Source organism: Periplaneta americana, chromosome 17, assembly GCF_040183065.1.
Source record: "Periplaneta americana isolate PAMFEO1 chromosome 17, P.americana_PAMFEO1_priV1, whole genome shotgun sequence".
NCBI classification, from domain to species: Eukaryota; Metazoa; Arthropoda; class Insecta; order Blattodea; family Blattidae; genus Periplaneta; species Periplaneta americana.
The window spans coordinates 69,732,168-69,755,499 of NC_091133.1; the positions used below are offsets into that span (position 1 = coordinate 69,732,168).

Here is a 23,332-nt window from a genome sequence, read left to right on the forward strand (position 1 = left end):
TATAAACTGTATTCAAACAATAAAGGGGATTTTTAGGGACGATTCAATGAGTGAAACAGATAAAATTGTGAAAATGAAACTTCAAAGCTGGCCAAAAATCCGCCGAAAGCAATCCACGTTCTGAAAGGCATTCAACAAGCAGAACACCTGATAATGTAGAATACATGTGGGCCGCAATCAGCAAAAATTGGCGATTGACAGTGCAAGAATTAGAAGATTTGGGGATTTCACGACTATTATTTCAAAGATTTTTGCAGAGAATTTTGGCATGAAATGTGTTGTGGCAAAATTCGTTCCATAGCTACTCTCAAGAGCAGAAGGAATTTCGTGCTGAAGTTACATAGTACTTGCTTGAAACTGCTTATAGTCTATGTAAGCTACATTTGTTTTTTTAATATTAAATGCCTGTTTACTTTCTAAACAGTACTCGTATATATCAGTGTGGACACTCACGGCAACAAGGAGAACGTCTAGTCTATATTCAAGCTTTTGCTATGTTCTGAGAAGCAGTATGAGTAGTTACTATCACGTTTATGACACTCATCTACAAGCATCAATGCCAGTAACTGTGATTGGTAAACATTAGTCTTGTCATTAACATGAGGTTTAATATTGAACAGAGAAGAAAGGTAAAACTTTTGAAGAAGACCAGGACCAAATAGGGCTGTTGTGTTAATGATGATGAATTGATGATTAACTTGAATGTTGTAATAACCCAAAAATGAGGAGACCAAGAAAGTACACCTCTGTTGATCTACCTTACCGGAAATCTTTTGTCCAGCTATTTCCATGCTGATCCACTTTCTTGGCGTCATCGTTCTCTAAACATAATATCATTATAATTATTCATATGGTAGTGCGTCAAAATCATTTCTAACTAATCATAAATTGCTGTTGCTAATGACCTGAGGTCCAGAAATATGTTCACGATTATGTACACATGCTCCTCAGTACAAGGAGGATTGTTTTCAAAAGATCATTAGGTTTAGCTGGCATGTGCCAATATTTATTATTTATAAAGATTGTTTGAGATTGAATATTTTTATATAAGTATTTTCATTTTTGTGCCAACTGCGGTCTCATGTGTGATTTGAAAATTAATGGTACTTTCATTGTGGTCATATTCACTACTTGAACAGAAGTCCTTGAACACTGACTGGACATTCTCCATGCTAGCTGGTGAGCTTCTGGAGCTGTACTAAGGTAAGTTACAACCTTTTAAAGTTTAGTACAAGCTGCAGCAAGGCACACATATCTAGTGAAACCCATTTAAGAACTACGCTAATGTATTCTAAAATGTGGAAAGAACTTTACTGATACATAGTATTTCACATAATTTTCACGTTATTAAACTCTTCTTTCTAAATTAGCAACTAAGATAATAAGATATTAATACAACAAGATTTAAACACAATGTCCAACCTCTTTAACAAGGCAGAACCGAATTAATATAAAACATCAAACATCCACATCCATTATAAGCGAGGAATGTTAGGGGAAACCAAACTCTGAAGGTGAAAGGTTGCAGCAAAGGAAAATGAGAAAAGAAGAAAGAAAGGATAATATGAAATATTAAACACCTGAATATGAATCTAAGATAAGCAAGCAAACAATCTGAACTGAATTTTGACCAAACATTTAGTAACATGTCAGCTTTTACTAGCTACCCTCATCTGCTGAAATTGGGTGATAAATGAAATGTGACATGCTACTCTTAAAGTGTGCTAAGATGTTACTTCTGTACCAAATCGCCTATGAAAGAATAGTTATGAATGTTAAAACAGAGGGAGGTTCTTCCGCCAGATGACAACTTGCTGATTCATAAATAAGTGACCATGCATACACATAATTAAGAGCTTGATAGCCCTCAAAGACACATTAAAACCTTCAAATTTAATAATGAAGCGAAATGTTACTGGTCTAAGAAAATAATATTTTATTCCCAAAAGGTAAGGTTAAGGTTTCGTCTCTGTTAGAAGGTGTGAAACATGAAGGGAGGCAATGCACATCCATCATGAGCAAAGATTGCAAGCCACACGAAAATACGAGCATCTTACCTTGACAGATTCTACACAAACAAGGTGAAAGTCACAGGAATCTACTGAAGACAGGAAGTCAAGAATAGATATAGCTGTGAAAAAATGGTGGAAATGCTGTAATTCTTAGCAAGAATCACAGATGTGGTTGTTGCTGCTGTAGTGAAAATTCACTGAACCATGTCTGTCAACATGTCATGAAACTGGAAGGAAACTTAGGTTTACGGACAGTGAATCAGTATTTTTAAAAACTGCACCGCTGTTTTTAAGTAAATAATTACAGCAAAATCTGCGATGATTGTAATCAGAATTAAAGCAAACATTGAACTTTCACGTACATTATTACACAATAATATAAAAAAATTATACTCTTTTGTCCAAACTTAAAAACTAAAACATTATAGGTTTATCTGTCCAGCAACTGAGCAACTAAATTAATGGAATATTTCGAAGAACCATATGTGATGGATCGTTTTTTCTTTTATTGTCTTATGCTTAGGGCATGATTATGAAAAGAATCTAACTTATCTCTAACAGTGAAGTAAATATTAATTCAAGGCTGCTGAGATTTACAATCCAATTGATTCTTTCTGCATTATTATAAATATTACTTAGAGATAGGTATGAACATCCTGTTAAATTTTATTCTTTTTAATAAATATAAGATGATTCTAAATATTTTGTATAACCAATTTCAACAGTATGTTACAATATGTGGCTGAAGTATAATTCAAAGAATATCCAGAAATAATTCATAAGCTAGTAAAAGTAATTTACGTATATTAATAATGCATCCAAATTAATAGAGATGAAACAGTCATTCAGCTTATATTCTTTCAGGTACCATATTTTAAAAATGAAATTGAAAAAAATCTGGAATGGTTTGCATCTTTCAAGTAGCAAGTCAGAATTACTTTTATATATAAAAATTCTTGATATGTCGAAAGCCTATTTTATTTCACCAAAATGGTAACAATAATTTTTATTACTTCTTAATTTAATATAATATGCTATGCATTTGGTAAAGGTTGACAGAAAGGAATCTGAAAATTCCTATCACGAATTGAAAAATCAAATAATAAATATGTGATCATAATAATAATAATAATTAATTGGTCACACCAAAAGATGATACGTGTGGAAGACAGAAGAAAGCTAAATTTTCTGGGTGTTAATGTTCTGGAAGAGAACTGAAGATCACTGACAGTCATCATGCTCTTATCGTGTCCTTCTTTTGGAAGGTCGATTTCAAATCTTACATCAGAAGCCAGGAGGAAGTAAGTTCAAAATCTGCATTTTGAGATATGGCTGAGATGAATGTTCCAACTTTATACACAGCTTTATGACTTATTGCCTTCGAATATCGAAAAAATATACACAACTATCCACTACCGCAGTTTGGGAGTACCAATATCAAAACAAGCATAACATTCTATATATGAATCAACCATAAACCAAAAACCCATGTTTTAGCGCTTACTTCCTTTTGCCTTCTGATGCAAGAAATATACCTCCAATTGTCCACTGACAGAGTAAAGAAATAAATTAATTAATTTCTTCCTGACATTAACTATTACAATAATGATAATTAAAAATAAACAGTTTCATGAAGATAACATACAGGGTGAAAGCAAAATAATCCTGAAGATTGAAAGGGATAATAGGGTACACTTAAATTAATAGAAAACATATTATGTTTTGTGATTAAATGCACAGTTAATTAGATTAGAAGTTTCAGCAGCCTGGCAACATCACCGCTAACACAGTGCTCTTTTTTCTCGCAAGAAATGTAAGAGGTCAATGAACTCAGGGCTGTCTCCCTAGGTGAACTTTTTCCTTTCTGACCACAACTTTGCAATCTGTTCGCATTGTTCAGTGGCTTGAAATTAGTGATTTTTAAATTAAATTTACACGAAAACCGTCCGTGCTACTGAATTATGCCAGGGGGATAAATTATTCTTTATTAAATTTTCCATTGATATGGACAAAAATCACAATCCTATTCACCGAGTAAGAAGGTGTTAAACATTTGGGAAAAAATATCTTTTTCTGAGGAAACTATGAACTTCCCACCAGTAATGTATTATATGTTTTTCTTACATACAACATGAGCTACTCGAGCTGAAAATCTGCAGGATTATTCCACTTCCATCCTGTGTACTTTCTCGTTATACATTTTAAGCAATTTATAATTATTTAGTCTCTTTATCATCATGTCACCAGGCAAGTTCTTGTATACAGGATCTTTTTTAAGGGCATTTAAAATGGGTCAGGGATGACAGAGGTGGTAAAGACGAACTTTTTTCTTGTATACGCCAAAAATCTTGTAGATCTACTGTTTTCTCGCTGATAAGATGGGTCACTTAGGGATCTAGGATAGCTCAATCTCCCTGAAATTACCTTCCATTTGAGTTGAAATCTATGTTTGTAATCAGACTGTTTCACTTAGAAGAACAAAGTGCTCGACACTATTGCAAAGAAAGATAAGACTGCATTTTGTATAGTATAACATGTACAGTATCAATTCTGTCATTCTGTAACTGTGGATAGTCAGTTATGTCTACAAAACAATTTCCATTTGTGATATGTTCTGGATGGAAACAGTGAGAACTAATTGTCTTCCTTCCTTTATTCAGGACTAAATGCTTGAAGTATTTTTTTAGTAATGGTAGGCACTTGACTTGCATCAGGGTTGCCAGATTTTAGATATACCAAAGAGGGACATCTTTTATCCATCATATAATACAGCACTTACTTTTGTCTTTTAAAAAAAGAATACAAATTATCCCTCTACGTATGTGCAGTCAGTGACTAGTATGAATAGCAATTTTAATAAAAGTCAAATTGTAGGTACAGGTTTCCAAGTACAAAGCAATATTTATCTGGCTGTAAGTTACATCACATTTCTCTGGCGTCTTTTTGAAGGCTTGTGGCAATAATATGTTAAGCAAAATATTATTAACTTAATGGTTTAATAGTAGTTCTGTCTCATAGTTTTCCCCAGTTGTTTATTATTAACAATAAAGCACAAATTCCAAAAGATTGATCACGTGTGACAAAATATTTAATTTTCAGTGTTTATTAATTGATTACAATGACATAAAATTTATTGATATCTAAATTGACATTTTATTTTGTGCCTTGGCATACTACTGCTCAAAACCCATCATTTAACATACAGTATACATTTACAGAGTTTATATAGGCCCTACATATTTATCACTGGAGTTTAGCATTTTCAACAAGCTTTTTCCATTCCCTGTGCCACGCATTTCTGATGAACGTATCTTTTTAAACGTTTAGAAATATATTCACCACTGAATTCGCTGCTACAAACCTTACACTTGCCAAAATATTCGTTTTTTCCAATGTTAAAAAACAAAAATTTTTAATGTAATTTAATTATTTAGACCTAGAAGAAAATAGTCACTAGGTAACCATAAGATCATACAAGCGACGTTAATTTTCTAAAGGAGGGACTTTTTGCATCCTGCCTCGAATCGAAGCGGGACTCAGGATTTTTATATGAAAATCGGGACATCTGGCAACTCTGACTTGCATCATTCACCCAAGCATCCCTATCAAGTGGGTGACACGAAAAAGCTTGTATTTCTTTCAGTCGCCATAAAGGCATTGACCTTGGTGTACTATAAAAGATAAACCATGTAACACTGTATGATGATGATGATTAATGAAGTAATGATGGAATGCCAAGAAGGGAAACAGGAGTACACCGCGAAAACCTAACACATAAGACCACCTTTGTCCACGACAAATTCCAGTTGGACCCACCGGGATCTGAACCCAGGTCATCACAGTAGAAAGCCGATACTAACCATTCAGCTAATGGTGTGCCACATTTCAAGTATATCGAAGTTGTTTTACACTTAAAGTAACCTAATATGAATACTGTACTTCAGAAATATTTCTATAGCTGTGGTTTAAATTTGAAATTCATATTATCTCTGTGATCTGTGAATCTGAACTTCTACCTTAAAATACATCACGTAACACAACAAATTCTTGAAGTACGAATAAAATAATAGTACTAACATATATAATTCGTTTATTTGTGTAACACATTACATATTTACTGCTTGAAGAACATTACATTGCTATTATTTATCACTTTAACAAGAGAGTTTCTTCTATAAAATATAATTATGCATAACAAGAAAACTACGGGGATTTATAACACTATAACTTTTAAATAAAGTATATAATTTGAAGATTCATATATAATGCACAGCTTCATTAATGAACTTTTTTTTATAATAGGATTCTAATACTTGTCAAATACAGTATGTGTACATTTAATCAGAGAAAGATAATCTATTCAAAACATACAACTTAGTAAGTTTGTGAAATTTTTTATTAATCTTAATAGTTTCTTTTTTAGAATTAATATATCTGTAACCATAAAATATTCTGCCTCAAGTATAAGCATTTATTTTCTTTAACTGTGATCTTCTATAAAATATTCTAGAGGCATAACACATTGATTATTCTGAATATTAAAATTATAAAATATTTAATTTTTATGCCATTAAACTAGTTATCACAAACAGTTGACAATCACGAACAAAGAACTATTCGTGTAAAACTTCTGCTACTACTGTTACAGCAGAATTGCACCAGTAGTGCTGTAGTTCTGTCAAAATAATGGACTAAAGTGTGTGACTTTGAAGCAATTCTTAATTACCTAGTTATCTAGGTTATCTTTCAAAAGTATTGCACAAATATTATACAAATACATTCCATTCTTAAATAAAAAAAATATAAACCATTATATGTGCACTATGCTGTTCTGTAAAATGTTCCTTCTCTCCCTTCCCTTACACTATTTCTATCAAATGTAAATATATTACACTCAAGTGTAGTCTAATCAAAACTGCAACAAAAGAAGGTCTAGATGAATTTTATTAGCATTATTTCTTTAAATACTTCTCGAAAATAATCTTCAAATACGTTTACTTATGATTTTCATGGTAATTAACTTGGTACGAGATTTTGATTATTTGCACCATGTCCTAAATGTTGAAATAATTTAATTCATAACACATGTACCAGTATATCAATCACATGGTAACTTCCATACCATGGGAGACAAAGTCTAAAATGTTAATATTTACTTCAAATAGGGAGGAAAAAATCTTGCATTTAAAAAAACACATATCTCTCTCTCTCTCCCTCCTTCTCTCTTCCCCTCCCCCTCGCTCGCATTATTTCACCATGGTATCCCCTTAAGTTAATTAAAAAAAAAAAACTTTTTTGGACACATTAGTATAAAACTGCTGTAAACGTGGGTATATTATTTGTTTTGACCAATTCAAAACTCGTTTATAAAGGAGACCTGTCTTCTATAGTGAGTATCTCAGCTCATCTGATTAGTACTGTATAATTAAAATATGTTAGTGATCAGCCATACTGCAGATTGTCTGCATGTCAAATACATTTGTTGGAAGTAAGTGATTGATCTATGGTACGAATCGTAGAAATACAGCTTTGAAAATGAATATGATAGGAAATACCGAAAAAGATTGCCTAAAGAAGAAATAATGTCATGAATATGACGTACACTTTTTCATTATACATTTTACGTATTTCACAACATTTCAGTGCCTTTATCCTGTTGTAAATGTTATTTATTGTTTATATTTTTTTCTACTAACATTTAAAACACATACATAAGTCACGTAGGCCTAATTTTTTTTTCACTGAGAAGAGAAGACATTTTCGTTTTCTGAATTGCATATAGAAATGAATTCATTTGTGCATTTATACATTTTTACGACTTAGATTGTGTAATTAATTCTCCACAAAGTCCAAGATACACCTTTGTGAATGTTCTATTTGCTTCTGATATTACTTTGCTGTTATGAAAATCTGCATTTAAAATTAATGGAAAAATTAAAAGGCGTTGGTCCTTTATAATGGAATTCTGACAGTGTTACTTGTGAACAGATCACTTCAAAAAATTTATGGACATTTTCGTTTGACTACAAAGCAAATGTTTACAATCTATTATCAAGAGCAGATAGCTAAGCTTCCAATACATAAGCGACTCAAGTTCCATTTACCTAGCGTGTGTGAAACAAATTCTGACTGTCGTTAATGTATCTTGATCATGTCTACTAAAATCGTCCAATCATCTTTCATTTCAATATTAAAATTAAGTACACTAACCAATCATGTAATAGGCAATCCAAGTTATTATACATGTACTTAATGTTAGAAGATACAAAAATAACAAACACATATTTTCAGAAAAGCTTTCCATATTACAATACCAATGAATGTACTGTACATTAAATATATCTTGCAGTAATGGAGTTTGTGAATTTAGATGATTTTTAACATATGAGATGCTAGTAATGTTAAAAACTTGGTGTTCTGTAAATGTTCATTAAATATTACAGAAAGAAGAACATTATTAGTTCATCTATAGCTTCTTACATGTATTTTTATTTATTTTCCCTGAAAACTATTTTAGTTACAAAAGAGAATTATGGAAGAACTATGACGTACTATAATATTCATGTATTGTACTAGTAAAGAATATAAAATGAGTTTCATAAAATTCCTACCTGCAAACTACTTAACAACCATTTAAAAGATATGAGAGTTATATGTTTTTACATAACTCAACATATTAAAATAAAATCAACACCAATTCTATACGTTATAAGATTCAGGTATCTTCTTCAAAAGTCCTACCAATAAGTATGTACTATGTATCATATTATCACTAAAGAAAGTATGTCATGTCCTGAAAAAAGTAGAATATTGAGCTAAACATTGGAGATGTGATCAATTGAAATCTCCCCCAATTGTTTTCGTTTCTTTGCATTGGAAATGGCAGCATCTGCCTGGAATTGCTTTGTGGCAGATGTTTTGTTAAGCACTGCCATTAAGTCTACATGAGAATAAAATCCAACTAGTAAGGTTGCTTGTAAAATATCATTCAAAGATAGCATTTATAGTAAAGTCTGCTCAAAACAGACTAATAAATTATGACCTAACTCCTCTATGCCAGAAACAGTCAACCTGCCAACTTGCATAAATGAAGCCATCCAAACCTCCCCGTATTAACAAACAGTAAAAGAAATGGAATGCTAATAATAAACATTAACTTATTACATATATCTGCACACTGATGCAAGAGAAGTCGAGGATACCCTGCAGTGAATGATTTGGGAAGCTTTACAGCTTGGACTTCTAGTCACGTGACTTTCATTATGTCTTTCAAGAAAGTCTTTGGATGCAAATTCAGTAGATGCAATGGAAATTGACTGAACATGTAATAGAAATTTCTTGTAACAAAATGTTTACAATTATATCTACAGGTAATGCCTTAACACAGTTCTCCTTGTACTACATTTAACATTCTAAAAAAAAATAATAGCATGAATGAGTTTCATTTGATCACACCTTATATACACATATAAACTTTTAATAAAATATCACTTATTAACACACATAATATTCAATGATCAACATGCAAGATAACATAAAAACAAATTCTTAACATCAGCATCAGAATGAAGTAACAGTGTCAAGGAATGGTACAAATCCATTTGACCTCTCATCCAAACAACCTAAAGCTGCTACATAATCTCATTCAATACAGGTACTCTAGTATCACTTTCGTTTATCCGACAGAACTGGTACTACTTCTGAATGCTTCAATTGCTGAAGACGATTTATGCTAGATGTTGGTGCCACTGACCTTGCCAGGATTCAAAGCCTCATACTGATGGCGGAGGGTTTGCAATTCATATTCACATGTTGCTAGGGCCATTTTCAATTCATAGAGCAACACCATATCACTGCGAAGTTCATTGAAGTGTACACATATGTCTTCTGTAGGCATCGGATTCAACTCTGGAAAACAAAGTAGATGAAGATACAATGTAGTAATTTCATCACCGTCACAAGTGTATGACATTCTTAAAAAATGAACAAGGTCATAAAATAAGAAAAACTTCGCCATGTAAGTCTAATCCCTTACATTCTTCCTATACTGTATAAGAATTCAACACATTTTACAAGGGTGCACGGTATGAAAACTAATTGTAAAGAAGAGATTTGAGACTTTCATGCGAGGTTTTTGGGTATTTGCACCGTGTCACAGATGTAGGGTTATTCATTGTTTTGGGGCTATGTATTGACTCCATCATCAGGGAAGATATGGAAAGGACGAACCTAGAAATGGACCAGTCCTGGAAAATAGCTCTTGGCAACAGACCCAATAAATAGGTATCCCTTTCCCTGTCTTCCCTGATGAGTGTTGGATGTCTCTATATCTACAGCCTGGTATACAACTATGTAATGTGTGGACACAGCTTAGCTTAGCCTAACATCTTCAACTACAGCGAGAAATATGTTGCTGCACAGTGGAGTCATCTCTGTATAGCTAATTAAAACATGAGTTTTATTACATCATACAGAAGGCAGTTGATCAAAGACCTTGTATATAATACTATACAAGGTCTTTGGGTTTGATATGCATTGATAGAAATAAAGTTACAGAAATTTGAACATCTGACTTATTATTAATTATTCAATTTCATTCACGTAATATAAATTTTATAAGCTACAAATAGGTTAGATTACCCATGGGAGAGGGAAATACAGGTGGTCGGGTAGCTATGTTTTCAAAAAATCGCTAGCCGACCAATGTCAGCTATGCCTCATTTTAAGCATTACTCCATGCTAAAGGAAAGCATTTTCTATAGCTCGACAAACGCATTACATATTTCTCACTGTAGTATGTTACGAACCTAAAACTTAGATATGAAGAGAGATGAAACAAAACCAGTTAAATTCATTTCCAATAATAACTGAGTTTGAAATAGTGTGACAGCGACGTGAGATTCGAACTCACGACCAGCGTCCCGCAAGAGAGAAGATCGCGCGGAGCACTTTGGGATGGCGAGCGGCGGAGAGGGGAAAGGGCCAACGTGGCGAGAGAGTGGAGAGAGAGTGCGCGCGCATCTGGTGCTGGTAGAGAGGAGAGGGCTCTGGATTTTTCTGGAGTGCCATCTCTAGAGACGCGTAGAACTTTCGAGGCTACGTCGCTGTGGTTATAAATTAAGGACGCGAAGGAATGACAGCAGTTTTCAGTTGATTAGTCAGCCAGTCAGTGAGAAAGCCAGAGCAAGCAAGCCAGTCTTGTGTACCGGAGTTCGACTCGAGTGTGCGACCGCAACTGTATCAGCATCCGAAGGCCTGAGTTCGAGTGCAGTGGACCGCAGTTGGAGGGACCTGAGTTCGAGTGCAGTGGACTGCAGTTGGAGGGACCTGAGTTCGAGTACAGTGAACTGTCTCTGAAGGTCTGTGGTTCGAGATACTGTGAACTCGAGTGACTGAGCTAGAAGAACTGTGAACTGAGAACTGATAGTTCTGATTTGTAAATAGTGCTTTGTAAATATTAGTTAAGATTAACAGTTCATTGTTGTTCGTACTAGTCCAAGTAAATTGTCATTGTCGTCAGTGGAGTGCTATAACGAATACTGTGTTGAGTGAAAATCCAATTGTTGACGAGAGCGTTTAAGGCGAATTGTAGAAAGGAATTATTGTTGTGACGAATAAATTACATTGTTGTTACTAATAAAATTTACAATAGATTTGTACTCTGGAAAAAGTCCTTCATTAGAATGCAAACTTCTTAATTTCTAATTCAATATTTCTCTCTAAGTGGAAATTGTAGCCCACAGTAGGACTCCTCTTCTAAGACTATGAATGTATTTCAAATTCAGTTATGATTATTTACAGAGTTTTGTTTAAGAGTTCCTCAGATGTAATGTAACATAAAAATAATCACAAGAAAGATAATGATAAATAAGCAAAGTATTCTATCTTAATTCAGTTTAACTCTTATGTATGTAACCATCACACAGAAATCAAAATATTATGAATAAATATCATCTTCCAGACAAGTGAATAAATACGAAGTAAAGATTTGTAACACTACAAACTACATCGAGTCCCCTAACTGCCCATTGTGCAACTCAAACCAAGAAATGGATTCGGAACACCTCAAAATCTGTGCTTCAGTGGCTGACCATGATAATATCTTTGAAAAATATTGGAGTGCAAGAGGTCAAATGACTTTATTGTCAAATGCCTGGCATTAGAAAACAACAACAACAACAAACTACATCGAAGTCCAACAGCATCCAACTGCAATATTATTCTCCCATCCCAACACAACAGTAATTTCGTACCTATAGACAAGTCTTGTAGTAGTTGCTCGATAGCTTTAGTTTTCTTCTGTCCTACACTCGCAGGCAGTTTCATTCGCTGGGATCTTAGGTTTACACCACTGCCTTTAAAGTCCGGGAATTTGATACCAGCTGTTTCCACAACCTGAAGAGAAAGGAAAGGAATCAAGTGCAATATATATCTCACTTTACAGTGATATTGTATTTTCATTGAAAAAAATACTTGAATTTTGCGTAGTGAACCATCATGAATATAATCTAAAAGGGAACATAATGTTCTAGATTAAAATCAAGTGAAAAAGTTACTGAGTTAAGGAAGTAAACCGTACAATAACTGAATATGTATCACGAAGGTGATACATGCTTCAATATACAATCTGCACATTTCGTAACAATTCAGTTCCTTTATTATGTTCCAAATTATATTATCATTTATAGTTTATTTTTAAATAGGGTGATAGAATTTTATTTTCTGTATCACACACAGAAGACATTCTCTTTAATCCCAAAATTAAGATATTTGATTCCATTTATACATAAGCTTAAGCAGACACAGTATATGTTCGCTAGTCTGTTCTGGTCTTGACAAAAAAATTTTAAGAAGCAGGAAATATCAATGAACTCTATTGGACTGCTAAGCAACAAATGGACTTATCCTCCAATGGCCATGACAAGAATAATAAAAAGAAGATTTTCTTATTTACGAAAATCAGAAATTAAAATTGACACAGACATTAAAAGAATATTAGTGGTCTATTACTATTTCATTCCTTCAACATCTATTCATTCTTCACTTGTTTTATCACACAAACGTTCTCACAAGTGAGTGATATTTCTCTTAACAACATGGGACTCTGGGTTTTTCATACCTGCTCACTATTGTGGGAAATAAAATGACAGATATGCTAAAAAGAGCAGAAATACTACACAAATCCCACAGGAAACATCAATCACAAAAACTGAAGATAAAAAATAAATCAAAATTAAAAACACATCAAAAGACAAACAAAAAATTTAAAGAAAAACTTCATGAAAATGTTCCATATTTTGACAATGCCAATATGTACAATATGCAACCAGACAGGACAAATCCTCAAGACAGACAATCTCCTAATTTTCAAAAAACTGGTGGGGAGGGGCAGATGCTGAAAAACCATGAAATATTAAGTCTCTGTTGGGAAGCAAGAGAAAAAATGGCGCAAGCTATCTAAGTTACAACAGCCCACCACAAATGAAGAACAACAACAACAACACATTAAGCAAGCCCAGTTTTGAAGAACTGAAAAGTAATGTATCAAATATGAATGAGGTCTCGCCCACCTCATTATATTTTGCTCGACTAGTATGACTAGTCAGTTTGTTTTTATACCATTAAGTACGAGAAAAATTCGTACCGGCACCGGGAATCGATACTACGAGAGGAGTTCGGCCGGCGTCATGAATCGGGTCCCGGCATAGCTCAGTTGGTTAGAGAGCACTCAGCTGAGAGGTCCTGGGTTCGATTCCCGGTGCCGGTACGAATTTTTCTCGTACTTAATGGTATAAAAAAAAAATGAAAAGTAATGGCGAAGTGACACATATGCAAATTAGTCATGACTCTAATATTAAGGGGTTAGGTACAGCTTACAGCAGTAAAATGTTTGGAAATATTAAACATTTTTTTTCCTCCATTACTGTATCTTGTACGATAATGAAAATTGGTATGTGTAAAACACTGTCCTTCTGCTATATGAAAAAAATATTTTTACGATTAAAAAAAATTATATATTTCAAAATCCATAATGGTGGTAGTTCACTGTGCAGTGAAGAAGCATTTCCCTCATAACTCATAACCTTGTTAACTTTTTCATGTTTTGTTTTATTGCTGACACTCATGTTTACAATATCATGCTCTTTCAACTACATCCCTTAATAAATATATATTTTTTTGCAAATCTAGTCTTTCAGGTAAAGGCTCCCTGTAAAGCAGATTTGAATAATTTTTTGGGAAAAATTGTTCCGGGGCCAGGTATCGATCCCAGGACCTCTGGTTGAACGTACTAGCGCTCTGCCACTGAGCTACCCGGGAACTCCACCCGACACCGTCTCAACTCAACTCAACTGTGTGGATATATATATTCATATATTTTTTTGTGTTAGAAGAAAATACTGATATTTGACCTTTTTTTAATGAATTAATTTTTTATCAGACGATCTATCAAAGGTAGAGAAGTGATCTTGCATAAATACGCACAAAAAACTTCATTACAGAATGTTGGATAGTTTTTGAGTTAAGTGGGAAACACTTCATCACTGCACAGTGAACTGAATTAAAAAAAAATATATATATATATATATATATATATATATATATAATTTTTTTAATCGTAAAAATATATATATTTTTTTCATATAGCAGAAGGATAGTGTTTTACATATACTAATTTTCACTATTGTACAAGATACAGTAATGGAGGAAAAAAATGTTAAATACTTCCAAAATTTTACTGCTGTAAGCTGTACCTAACCTCTTAAATCATCCATTACAAGCTTGATTCTTTCATCAAGTTTGTGCAAGATTGGTCCTTAAACCGCTTACTGAAGAGAAAATACTATTTTTTTTAATATAAATCTTTTTCTTTTGTAACATAGCTTCAAGAACATGAAATTCCTGATAAAGGAAAAAGAAGATTGACATTTCAGACTTTCATATTCATGTCAGCAAATCTCTGCTTCAGTATCATAATATTGTTCCTTGTACAGAGCAAAATGTAACATTCCCACCAGGTATTAGTGAGGAGAAATATAGTTAAAGATTAATTACAATACAATGCAAAGTCTATGAACATAATACTTACATTTGGATCAATCCGTGGTCTAATTTGATGCTGTAACTTCTTCTTTGTAAGTTTCTTTTCAGATTTTCTTGTTTCTGCTTGGCTATCAGCTGCTGTTATCAGTTTCTGCAAATCTTGTTGTTTCTTCTCTCTTTCCTTCTTCCTAGCTTCAATCTTCTTCAATTCATTAACCAAAGTCTGCTCTTCTTCTATCTGTTCAAATAAAAATAATAACCCAGTAACAAAATGCAACAATTTGTTAATGAAGTCAATTGAAATTGTCTGGTAAAACAGAAACCACTGTCTTCGTTGATTGTTATATGAGTATTGTAATGAAAGTAATTTTTATTCCTCGGTATATCTTTGTATTCTTTTATTAACAGGATTCTCAACAGTTTCAGTTTGTAATCACAATTCTAACTGCAAGTTCAGAATCTTGTATATCAGAGGCAACAAACAAATGGAGACAAAGTGGGAAGAACACTTTATGTCAGATGTCTGTGGTGTTGAGATAAGCTTATTTTTTCGGTATGCTGAAAATGTGTTATTTCACTGAAAAATCACAAGATTTATATTTTGTAGGATCACATTACTTTTATGCCACTTCCTACAACAAGAAATTAAAAGTAGATGCATATCACAATTTACTGATGAAGCATATAGAAAGAATGACAGAAGAGAAGTAAAATTACCAAGAAAGTTACAGCAAGGTACATTATAAAGATGACACAGGCAGAACTCTTAAAGTGAGAGAAATAAAGGAATAAAAAAATATATTCCAATATATGACAAGCACTTTGAAACAATAACAATAAACCTAGGTCTACTTAAAATAAAGCACTTCAATTCAGACAACTGAAAGAAGAGGGGCGACTAGGAAGAAATGTATAAAGAGAAGAGGTACACAGCATGAGAGGTAAGGAAGAAGAAAGAATTACAAAGCACAGAAGATATTACTATGTTACATTTGGAATTTATTGGATCAATACCTGTTCTGGAGTTCGTTCAAAAATTCTCTTCAACTGTTCTTTTCTCCTCCTCTCGTGATCTGCATCAAATACGTATATCTTGGTCTCATGACTGGACCCTGCTTTCAGCTGAAAAAATAAAAAATTTCATTTTATATTCCTACATCATATAGTGGACTGCAACAAATAATATTAAATGATTATAAATCCATATACAATCAATTACCTTGTTGAGTGTAGCACAAATATCATAGTATCTCTCCTTCAAGTCCTCTACACTTCGGTCTGGAAAACGTGTTCTGTCCCAACGATCACGTATTACAATGAACCTCAAGTCAAAACGTCGACATAGATCAAACAAGTGATCCGTCTCTTGTCGAGTCCATGAATCATTATGCAAATGCTGCAGGTATTCTGTATCTGTGTAGGTGGGAACTGGTACTTGCTATTAACAGAACACACATTTCAAGTAAAAATTCATATACTAGATAGTGATGAAATAAATGCATCTGTATTAATTGACAGTACATGGCCATATTACGAGAAATAAAAGCAGTAGGCCTAGTAATATCTTTTCTATATTAAATGTTTGATTGTTGTTTTGAATAAGTTAGTGGGATGTAAAAAAGGCGCATCAGCTACTATGGCTATTTGCGCCCTTATCTAAAATCCTTCACAAAACTGAAACACAATACAATAATCAGAATGCTTAAAAGAACTAAAAACCGTTGTCACGGTTAAAACGAGGTTCACAAATGCAGTTTCAACAAGGTGATGCATAAAAATCATAAAAGTGAGCAGTTCTTAGACTCTAGCTAGCATTTAAAAAGAAATAATAAAATAATAAAACAAATGCCACCAGAAATAAATTATCTGGCGCATTTATAAAATGCTTCGGTTGTGAAAGGTCCGAATGTCAAGTTTGTTAAAAACATATACTAAACAAATGTAACCTCCGGATGTAAAGGGTCTGGAGGATAAGTAAAACGGGTCATAATAAAACTAAATCACCCTGTCAAGTCCTGTATTCGATAAAATTCTCAAAACTACATTTGTACAATTAAAATAATTTCCAAGAGCGTCACGTAGAGTCGGCTGAATTCCATATTCCCGATGAACACAGTCATATTTTCTACAATGCATTAAAAAATGTTCCACCGTAAGTGGAACACGGCATATAATATCACACTCTGGCTGAGGCTCTCCATGTAGGAGATGGCAATGTGTCAAATGACAGTGGCCAATCCTCAACCGGGTGGGTAAAACTTCATGTCGTGACGCTCTTGTGGATGAATCCCAAACTCGAACAGTATTCTTTATTCTTCGAAATTTATTTCCCTCTTGTGCAGACCATTCATCTTCCCACTGCCATCATATTGTAAGTTTCAGGTAATTTTGAATATCTTGCCATCTCTTGTTTCGAATAATTTTAGGCAGCAGTAGACATCTGCTTGCATGTAAACCCATTATCCAAACGTGAATACAGATGGAAGATCAAGAGACAAGACCCTCTACCATATTTCCTCCATCCCATTTCGTGCAATATTTTTACGAGGATATCTATTTATTTACGGAATTAAAGAATGGAAGTTACATACCAGTAAATCATAAAACCTTGTCACCAGATTAACAGTCAATTAGCTTGAAGGGGAAATTGTAATGCTTCCATTTAGTATTAGTATTTAAATTAATAATGAATTATTTAATAATTTAACTGCTACTCTAACACATTATAGGTGAGATGCTGAATCACTAAAAAAGCACAAAACAACGAACCTTATTGAACTTAGCAAAGGGGTAATCTTTTGCTTCATCTGTGGTGCGCTTCCAATGGTGAAATACAGCCCCATCCGTACGTGCTGGATTAGTAAATGGCATCCATCTCCAGGGACGTACTCGTCGCATTCCCAGCTTGGCTTTCATCTGTTTGTAGCCTTGGCCTAACAAAATTTCACAACATATATCACACTAATTTACTGTACATACATACAACACACAATACTGTCAAAACACAGTAGGCCTACTGTATATTAATCATACCTGTATTTGTTGGAAACAGTGGTGGTGCATCTTTATTGTCAGTATAGAGGAGAGCAAAAACTTCACGATGCATTCCTTCAGGCCGTTTTGAAACCTTGGGTGCAAATGGTTTCCTCTTTACTTTTTCAGGTCCTAAAATTGCTTCTTTGGTTATTTCTGGAGTAGGAGGCCTCTCCAGCTCAAGAATATCTCTCACGTCTGCCATTTTGATTTGTTTCTATAAATGCCTATTTTTCTGCTTTGAAATAGGCTATTCCTGAAACAGAATGCTTTGTTATAGAAATTCGGTACCAGAATTTTCTTCTAAAAATAATAATAATAATGATTATAATTCTGTATGATATGTACTATTACTAGGCAGTACATCTCACTTGACGATATGTGTCTGAGGAAGAACAATTATTTGTCAACTTTAGGATATTACTGTATATACGCAAATATTCGGTGCATATTTTTTTTCGAAATTTAGCAAAGAAAAGCAGGGGTGCGAGCATTATTTGAAATAAGCTTGATACTACATCACCTCAAACACTGGATCCCATTATACTATAGCATTGTCTGGCCTCGGTCTGTGTGCTGTAGAGTTGGGCAACACGATTCTTTTTCAGAAGTCGATTTCAATGATTCAATCATACATTACAAATTGATTCTAATGATTTGTTCATGATTGTTCCCAGTCTGTGATTCCAACTATTCTTTTGAATCGTCAATGAATGAGTCACAGGATTCTTCCCTTTGCAAACCACGGGTAGGACAATATTCTACATCTCTCTCTACATGAGATATGAGACATTAGATGGTCCTTTTCTGATTGGCTGGAACCATTTATCATGACCTCCATTGGCCTACAAAATTTTTCAAGATAGTGTTTCCTAATTTGCTATTGTAGATAGTCCCGGATGCTTCTACAACAGCATGTGAAGATTATGACACGTTTCTTAAAACAAATTTATATTTTATTTAGTTTTGGAGTACATCATTATGTAGGATTAATGTCTTGTAAATAAAACACAAATTATAGCTAATTTTCTTTTCTTCTTTCTTTCTTTTTTTTTTTTTTAACCTTTTCACCTAAAATTATTCAATGGCGCAGAGTATTCGCGTATTTACAGTAATTTGTCTTAAGTCCTATCATTTTTTTTTCAGATTAATTCTCTGACAGTGACAGATATGAGAATTATTATACAGCAAACTCTCGATTATTCGTGCAGGGCTTTTTTTTTCGTACTTGGTGAAAATGGTCGAAAGATTGAAATGACAAAAGAACTTAGAGAATGAACGAGGTGTACGAATAAAAAAAAAATAGAAATTTTGTTGAAGGTGAATATTGCCTCTTTGATCATTAGTATTGTAAATACCATACGCCAAAAACGAATATGCAGCCAACAATGTGTTTTTTTTATAGGGAATAGACTATCGGGCTTGAATTCCTCGTATTTTTTTCTCTAGTTGCAGAAAGATCAAATGCAATATTTAATAGGATGATGTAATATGATCGCAAGTATCACGATTATTCTTGCATTTTGTAGGTTAAGGACATGCAGGTTTGAATACTACGTAGGATGATTTTGAATATTTGAAGTTAAAACATGGTTTTAATAATTAGTCTACATTTACGAAATGGATTTTTGAAATTAAAATGTGGTTTTAATAATTAGTTTACATTAAGGACATTATTTACGAAATGGATTTTTGGAGTCAAGGTTCCCCTACTTTCTTATTTTATACATAGACTATATTATTTATAGGCATATATATTTTTTTTCACCACGGATTGGCCTGGATAATGAACATCCAAGTTAATTGAGAGTTTACTGTATGCTTAGTATCGTCCCAGTGTAAAATGCAGGCATAAACTTCGGAGACTCCTATAACTACTGAATATAATCTAAGCTAACATAGCTTGCTGTCGAGTTTGCATATGTTTTCATTACAATTTTTCTTTGCCCTCTTCCAAAATTAAACTGTAGCCAGCAGTTCCTTACTGGAAATATTTCTTTTTGACACAATTTAATTAGTTACATTTTTTTTTTTTAAGGTTGAAAGAATATATTCAGAATCTTTCGGGGACTGATTTAAGGCAAAAAGCTTTCCCTGGTTTTTCATGAGGTCCCAGGTTTGATTCCCAGTTAGAGCACAGGAATTTTTCCTTAAAGGGGATTATTCCTGTGTTCGTCCATGGTCTGGAATTTAGGTTGAGTTTAGATTTAAGACCTCTCCTGGCACCACATTATCATAATCATCCTATCACATCCTCGGGGTAATGTAACTCCACCTTCCAGGCGCCCCAACCTCAGAAGTGGGTTACAACTAAGCCACAGCCAGAACAGAAGACCAGAAATGTCAAAAGACAACCTGGTGGCATTGGATATAAAAAAAATATATATATATATATATATATATATATATACCTGAAGTCTGATTAGTGGAATATGTAGCTAATCGGCGATATATAGCATCTCAAATACGCCTATTTACTTACAATGGCTTTTAAGTAACCTGGAGGTTCACTGTTGCCATTGCATAAGCCTGCTATCGGTCCCTATCCTGAGCAAGGTTAATCCAGTCCCTAGCATCATATCTCACCTCCCTCACATCCATTTTAATATCCTCCCAACTACGTCTCGGCCTCCTCAATAGTCTTTTTCCGTCAGGTCTTCCAACTATTAACATTGGTCAATAGTTCCATAAAACATTGCATCATCACCACGTGATTTATAAGACTACTTTTAGACTAATAATGTTATACTAACAGATATTTTAATATAACTTTAATAGTATTGCAATATATTAATAGTATGTTGCTTATTTTTATTTTTTGTAAAAACCTATAAATTCCTAAACAGGAGATCCTAAAAAAATTCTAAAACATGGGCTGAAAAAAAAAACGAATTTTAGTTTTTTTAAACCTAAAAATCCAGGGCTTGATAATTATCATTACCTACAATAGAAACAGAAATAATGAAACATTGTTTTATTTTAAAAGTTCTACACTAAGAATTATATTGCTTATGGTTTCCTGTGTGAAACATGTCGCCTACTCTTCCTCTTCCTCTTCCTCTTCCTCTTCCTCTTCCTCTTCCTCTTCCTCTTCCTCTTCCTCCTCCTCCTCCTATGTTTTTTGTCTTATACACTTCCAGCGTCTCTCAGTTTCCTAACAAGATTATTCACTGTAGATCAGAATGACTAAGAATTTTGAGAGTTTGGAAATTCTGTGCTTAACTTCTTTACACTTGTCAAGCAGAGTTAGTGAGAAATAAGAAATCATAAATAAATACTCGCTGTTGTATAATGAACTTAGAAACATCCATTCCAATTAGATCACCACAAAATAATTCTCACTTAAAGATTTGGTAAATTTGTCATATAAACAACTTTCCTACATTAACTGAAACTATGATGGTAATTTGCCTTAATTAATGACTAATTTCGACTTGATTTCGGCCATCTTCAGAATTCTAATGATGCTCTAGCTTGTTTCCGGTTTCTTCTTGGGTGCATTTATGATTGGTAGTGTTGTGTCAAATAGGATGTGCGTTCTGAAATTTAATTGAGTGTTGAGGACATGTTGTGGATGTGTTTTTGTATGTCTGTACATATTTCATGTTGTTCCAGTTTATTTATATAATAATGAATTGTTTTATAATTTCAGTCAAGAACTTATCAATTAATACAGAAAACAATTTTCTGTTACTTCACGTCACAAGGTTATACATCCACAAATATAACCTTGTGATGTGAAATAACAGAAAATTGTTTTCTGTATTAATTGACAAGTTGTTGCCTGAAATTATAAAACAATTCATTATTATACATAGCCTATTTCCAACTTGTCTGAAATCTTAACCTCAATATGACTTTCAGATCTAATTTATTTAGTTTCTGGTTTATCTGTTCAATATATAGGATTCCCATGTATGTTTATATGTTGCTGTAATTGTGGTTGGTTTGTGTTTCTGTGCATGTGGAAGTATTCTGTGATTTGGTTATGGCTGTGATGTATTCCTTCTATTGTGTTTTAAAAGATCTCCCAGTTTGTCCGATTACTAGGTCATAAATGCATTATTTAGTTAGTATTTATTAGCAAATTATGGGTTATTTAATGCCTTGCCCTACTCAGAACTATAAATGAGATATGTAGCAAACTGAGATATTAATGTGCGAAATGTTTACCAAGTGTAACTGTGGAAAAATAGTATATTAAATGTGATAACATATTCATTTAATTTGTACCATATGTACTACATTTGTGAAGTTATTCCATCTCTCAGTTTCACTTAATCAGTTAAGAACCGCAATAGAAAATGAATAGGTTTATTGTATGGTTACAAGAAATGAGGGAAGCACTAAAAAGCACTAAAACTCTAATCTAAGCTAAAGCTATCTATCCTTGGAAGATCTGTACAATCAAATTAATTGTGCCCATGACTATATGACAGCACACTCCGTCTTACCATAAATATTGTTATAAACTTTTGTGAGGCTGTACAACCAGTTTTGAAGGTTATTTTCCACCCTTGCAGCAAAGGATCAAGGTTGTCATTGTGAGTTCAGCTGCAGAAGAGAAAGTGTGTTTTGTGAAGTTTTCATCATGGTGTGAGGTGATTATGAAAATCGTGTAGCAGTGACTGCACTTCATAGGGTTGGAAAAATCAGCTTCTAATATTTCCACAACCCTTATAAAACTTAAAATCAGCAGAATGTTTGTATTTTGGAGCATCAAGAGGTACACTGATCTAGAAACAATAACTAACCAATCGACACAGGGTTGCCCTCACATCGTGTGGACCAAGCTGGTTCAACAGTGGTGGCTCGTATTCCGTGAAATCCTGTCAGGAATCACTCTTTATGCTGGTTTGTGAACTGCAGATTTCTAGATTGCCAATGTCCAGAGTAAGGAGCTTACTAGCAAAGTACAAGTCATTTTCTCAGTCTGCAGTTGAAGCAGCAAAGGGAGTTGAAATCAAGACTGTTTCTTCAACATTATGCTCAAAATGGCACAAAAGGATTTTTTTGACTGACAAAAATATCTTCAATATTAAGAAGTCTTTCAAATGGCAAAATTACATTGTTTACGCTTCAAGCTCTCGAGAATTTCGTGAGAAATATTCAAAGATCTTCAGCGGCCATTACTCTGCCTGCTGGGAAGTGGTGTATGATGATACTACCATAGTCTAGTATATACAGTCACGAAGCTTCAGGTGATGAGAGTACTAGGAACAATAGACTATGCAGGTACTATTTTG

The 23,332-nt window shown here is 33.6% G+C and overlaps 1 protein-coding gene across 3 annotated transcripts in view; it reads right to left on the reverse strand.

Annotated features, from left to right (window-relative positions):
- DMAP1 (DNA methyltransferase 1 associated protein 1) overlaps positions 1–23,332 on the reverse strand; it is a 31,401-nt gene that overhangs the window by 4,257 nt on the left and 3,812 nt on the right. For all 3 annotated transcript variants that reach the window (XM_069816101.1, XM_069816103.1, XM_069816102.1), the window contains 7 exons: positions 18,087–18,342; positions 17,823–17,986; positions 16,273–16,491; positions 16,068–16,175; positions 15,100–15,291; positions 12,266–12,407; positions 9,766–9,920 (listed from right to left, as the gene is read on the reverse strand). In XM_069816101.1, coding sequence (XP_069672202.1) covers positions 9,766–9,920; positions 12,266–12,407; positions 15,100–15,291; positions 16,068–16,175; positions 16,273–16,491; positions 17,823–17,986; positions 18,087–18,291 — 1,185 coding nt within the window. In that variant the 5' untranslated portion in view covers positions 18,292–18,342. The remainder of the gene's footprint in view (positions 1–9,765; positions 9,921–12,265; positions 12,408–15,099; positions 15,292–16,067; positions 16,176–16,272; positions 16,492–17,822; positions 17,987–18,086; positions 18,343–23,332) is intronic.